General features: G+C 44.1%; 1 protein-coding gene across 1 annotated transcript in view; it reads right to left on the bottom strand.

Annotated features, from left to right (window-relative positions):
• Window positions 1-1,136: 1,136 nt before the first annotated feature.
• The window catches only part of LOC108241176 (G-protein coupled receptor 22), a 25,354-nt gene continuing 21,556 nt past the window's right edge, over window positions 1,137-4,934 (bottom strand). Inside the window, exon 2 of the mRNA XM_017425162.3 lies at window positions 1,137-3,340. Within this exon, the coding sequence (XP_017280651.1) occupies window positions 1,703-3,235 (1,533 nt within the window). The 5' untranslated portion in view covers window positions 3,236-3,340 and the 3' untranslated portion in view covers window positions 1,137-1,702. The remainder of the gene's footprint in view (window positions 3,341-4,934) is intronic.

Below are 4,934 nucleotides of genomic sequence, written 5' to 3'. Positions count from 1 at the left end.
ATCGTGGCCAAACACAATACCAGGAGTTCTCATCATTTTTAGACCAATAAAACCTTTTATCTGACTCACTGCTGACAACATACAGTTCACAGAAACATGAGCAGTGCTCCTCATTGTTTCATATTTATTGGTGTAACTCTGTTTGTTGTACATTCACGTAAAAACAACATCATGGTAAACAAAGAAAGCATATTCCTGGTGTAGGATAATATATATATATATGTATATATATTTACATTTTCCACTTTATTTACATTTTCTGTGTTTACATTCAGGAATGCATTGTGATAAAACCATCGAGCTCTCATTATCCTGCTGTAGAAATGGTTCCTCTCTTGTGTTTGCTGCACACATGTGTGAGCTGACCCATCAGATCACGTGTCTTAGTACTGAAACAGAAACGAGGCGGCGGTAAGAGAAATACTCCTCTAATTAAAAAAAAAAAAAAAAAAAAAGGTTGGTGGTCTACGATCACATTCCGTTGTAGAGTTCACATAAAATAAATCACAATCTAGGAATAATTTACATTATGAACAGATAGCTCTTTAAAAAAAAAACTATTGCATGCTTTTGTTTTGCATGCAAAAGGTCTAAAACAAGCCGCGTGGAAACCTTAAATGTAAATATAAGGATTTGTTGAGGATGTGTTAGAGATGTGTTGGCTGAGCTCCAGGGTTTATTTATTTTTTTAAGATTTCATATAAGATACTATATAGTTTGACTTCAGTGATCAGCCTGATTACTTCAAAGTTCTATCAACTTTTAATCTCTCAAATGTAGCCTTTTCCCATGAGTTAAACGAAAAGGTTTTGCATGTTTACACAATATCAAGCTACAGCCAAGGGCTGTATGTTAGCATTAAATAGAGGAAGGCTGGATTGGTTACAAAGTGTGGAGGGTCAGCTACTGTGTAATATCAGACAAGATGTTACACCACTTTCTATCAAATTAAGACAGAAGAGCTGCATTTTTCTCAAGGAGCGTTGCAAAATCTCATGTAAACACTGCTATATTTGACTTCCAAATAACAAAAATAAGCTAAAGACACAGTTATTCCACACTATCAAACTGCCTTGTATCCTGATCCTAATCCTCAGACACCCCCCCACCCTTTGTGAAGTTTTTTTGTCACTGTATCTTCCTCGTAAATATCTTAGATTTCTCCACTTTCAGAAAACACAAAGTACAGGTAATCCACTTTTTCAGAGCAAAATAAAAGCAGGGGCAATAATAAACACATTCAAAGAATGTTTATGTGACTGAGGTGAACGAACGTTGTCTTAAAAAGCTGCCTTGGATCTTTCGAGCAGGAGGCAGATCATATCTTCTTCTGGTCTGGATAAACACACTCTTCGGGACAGTTATGTAATAAGGACATCTCTGAATGTAAATAGACCCCGGTCTTTGACAGAGAACAGGGTCTATGCCTTCATTTGTTTGTTGAATGATTCTCCTCAGCAGCGGAAGCTGTGTGCGCCGCAGTGACGGCAGCATCCTGCTGTAAATATTGCCTGAGGTGAGGGGAGCTGTGTTTGGCGGGGACTCACTGCTGGTGTTTGCGTTGATACATCTCCCAGAGGTAAAAAGAAAAAGTTGCTCTTCAGTTTTCTGGCAAGGGTTTCTCGCATCAGTAGGTTTCCTACTGGAACACACCTGTGGCTCTGGTTTTGTTTTGTTTTTTTTAATGATGCCAGCTTTAGTCTCACAGGGCCTCTGCCAGGCGGCGGTCAGCACCTTGGTTTGCTTCCAGCCGCAGCTGTCGGCTGCTTTTTCTGTTCTCCACCCAGGAGTTGTGTATTACCGTGCCCCCTGGGGAGGGGTCTACCTGGAGCAGGGACACCACCCTCTTCTTAACTTTGGCGCGAAGTGCGCGGCGCAGTTTCTGTCGCGTGAAGGCGTACAGCAACGGGTGGGACACGGTGGTGCCATAAGCCAGGGCTAGGAACCAGAGGCGCAGGCTGACCAGGACATCGCTGGGTCCAATGCTCAAGATTAGCATGTTGGTCACAGAGAGGGGAGCCCAGCAGCCGAGAAAGGTCGTGATGATGATGAGGGACATCCTGAACACCCGTCTCTGGCGTTCCCGTCGATCTCGATGGCGCCGTACTGCCCGGCGCAGAGCGATGATTGCTGATACAGAGGCTTGGACACCCATGGTGGCTGGCACGGGAGTGGCAGCAGGCATGTCGGAGGTGACCAGTGGAGCGGCAGAGGACAGGGCAGGGGGGGAGGTAGCTGTTGGTGTGGGGGATGGGGATGGGATGAGTGGAGGATGGCTGAGTTGTTTGGTCTCATCTGTGGTGCACTGCTCTCCTCCTGCCTCCTCCCATTCATTCGTCGCAAGTCCTGTCTTCCTCTTCCTTTGTCTCTTGCGGCGCTTCCTAAACCTCTGGCTTTTCCTCATGTGGGAGCCGATGCGAATGTTCAACGCCCTCAGTATTCTGGAGTAGGTAAACAACATGACCACCACTGTGGTAAAGAAGATGGGCACCTGCAGGATGAGGTGGTAATACATAGCAGAGCCCGTGTGATAGTCTTGACCACCAACACAAAGGAGGGTCCTGTTATGCCATGCCGGCACCGCTGTGCTGCTAACACTGTGTGCAGACAAAGACAGGGGGGTCACCTGCTTTGTTTCCTCTTTTTCATCTGCACTGGACCACTGCACCTCCAAGAATGGCATGAAGAACACTGCAACAGAGGTGACCCAGACGGCAGCCAGGAGCAGAGCTGCCCTGCGTGTCGTTAGCAGCCTGTTAGCCGGTCGTACCGAGATGTCATATCGGTCCAAGCTGATAACCAGGATGTTGATGGCTGTTGCGATGCTGGCGAATGTAACACATGCCTCGTGGAAGCAGCAGATCAAGGCCAGATTTGGTCCTGGAGGCAGGAGCACGACCACAAGAGTGAAGGGCACACAAAGGACACAAACCGCCACATCCAGCACGTGCAGGTTAACCGTCACCATGTTGCTCACCGAGTCCACCAGATTGGACTGAGAGCAGTAGAGCACCAGCACGGTCAGGTTGCTGCTGAAACCCAACACTAGCTCCAACATTAGGAAGGCAGTGAGCGACACCTGGAAGCCCAGTGAGTATGGCACGTGCCAGAACACGGGACTGACGGATGGCGCTCCTACTCCATGCTCCTGGTGGACTTCCATACGCTCCAGGCCAGCCGGCGTTCCAACCCAGTCCACGGTGGCTGGGCCAGAGGTGTAGGTGCCAGTCTCCATGATGACCCTTCAGTATATTGCGTCTGACACACCACTGCTTGGTTTCCATGATGCACCGATCTGAGCTTCCATGATGCAGGGGTGAAGCACAGCTTGCTGACAGGGCTGGAAAGAGAAGAACACAATGCAGACAGATGAGAAATGCACCATGGGAGACGGAATCAAAACACATTATTCTCTCTCATTATATGTCAGGGTTCTAGGCATAACTTTGGATAGAAAAGTCATAACACAGAGATCATAACCCATGCACATTTCATACATATGCATAAATAAACCTCAGCATCTGCAGATTGAACAAGTGCTGAATTATGCATCAATCCATCCCTCAATGAGCTGTCAGTCAGGATCACTGATTACCATTTTGTCTTAGCCACAGCCTGCAACATGCTCATAAGCTGCCAGGACTGCAGGCTGCTACAGTACACAGCTCTGGAGGCTCAGGGGAATGACCAAATTGAATGAAACTCATTCATCAGACTCATAGGCAATCAACTAGCCTCAGTGGATCAGAAAAAACAACACATTAAACAAGATACACAAAACTATGATACTGTCTCTGCTGGCTGCTGTAGCAGACCAAAAGGACATTTAAAATCATTTACGTGCTAAAGGAGCAAGACTTCTCTTACCCTCAGCATTCTGTTTTTTCACTTGAGCATGGGTCTCACATCTGAAAATTGTGTTTTTTATTTGAATGATCCTGAAAAACGTCAGGGATTATCTGTATTCTAATTAGCTCATAATTCGTTTTACATCACTGCCAGTTTTGCATGGCATTGTTACATAGATTTCTGGGGTTATTTGCAAAAGCAAACAGCAGCAGTCGTAGTAGTAGTTTTTGGTGCGGCCTGAGACACATAAAGCAGGAATATCATGATATTTCTGCAGCAGAGACAGTGTTCACAAAAAATCGCTATGAAGTTAACAGCAATCCATTTTTATCCTGGCTCTGTTCAAATAACAATCCAGTCACAAATAAACTCTGTTTCACCAAACTGAGGTCATTCAAAGAGTTATCTGCAACAAGTCATATTTAATTGCTCATAACCTTTCCCCAAAACCCCAATAAAAGAAAAAAAAAATCAAATAATGCTTTAAGATTAAAAGTTACTGATGCATGTTTTACCTGTACCTGAGGGCAGGCTATAAGTATGAAAGAGGAAGCAGGAGGAAACTGCAAAACTGTTTTTATTTTCATCATTGAAAGAAATGTCTAGTATCGTAATCAAAGGTTAAAGTTTTTGTTTATTGACAGAAACAAAAAGGTGATTATTCATTGCAGAGTTTTGACAAAGGTCTACTTGCTGATTTAGTGGCCATTCATCAACAAATTTCTTTTATTTGACTCATAAACAACACATTTATATCACAGTAAGAACTATTTCCACTAACCTGTTTTTACCGTAACATAGACTTGCTGGATTATGTCAGCATGATATTTTTACCTGAAGTGTCCATTATTTATTTAAGTTTGCCCTTTTGCTGTGTTAAAAAAAAATAAAAATAGAACAAACTGTTTTTATTGCCTCAAGTTTTACTTATTTTGTTGGATTTAGAGTTCATTTGGAAATATTAAGGGAAAACCATGTAACAGAAGAAATTTTATTATGACACAACCGTCTGGCGATAGGTGGTGGCAGGTTGGCGGTAGGTTGGTGGCAGGTTGGTGGTAGGTTGGTGGTAGGTTGGTGGTAGG

The sequence above is a fragment of the Kryptolebias marmoratus genome, linkage group LG4 (genome assembly GCF_001649575.2).
Source record: "Kryptolebias marmoratus isolate JLee-2015 linkage group LG4, ASM164957v2, whole genome shotgun sequence".
Lineage (NCBI taxonomy): Eukaryota > Metazoa > Chordata > Actinopteri > Cyprinodontiformes > Rivulidae > Kryptolebias > Kryptolebias marmoratus.
Note: the sequence above shows the minus strand (reverse complement) of the source record. Positions and strands in the feature narration are given on the sequence as shown.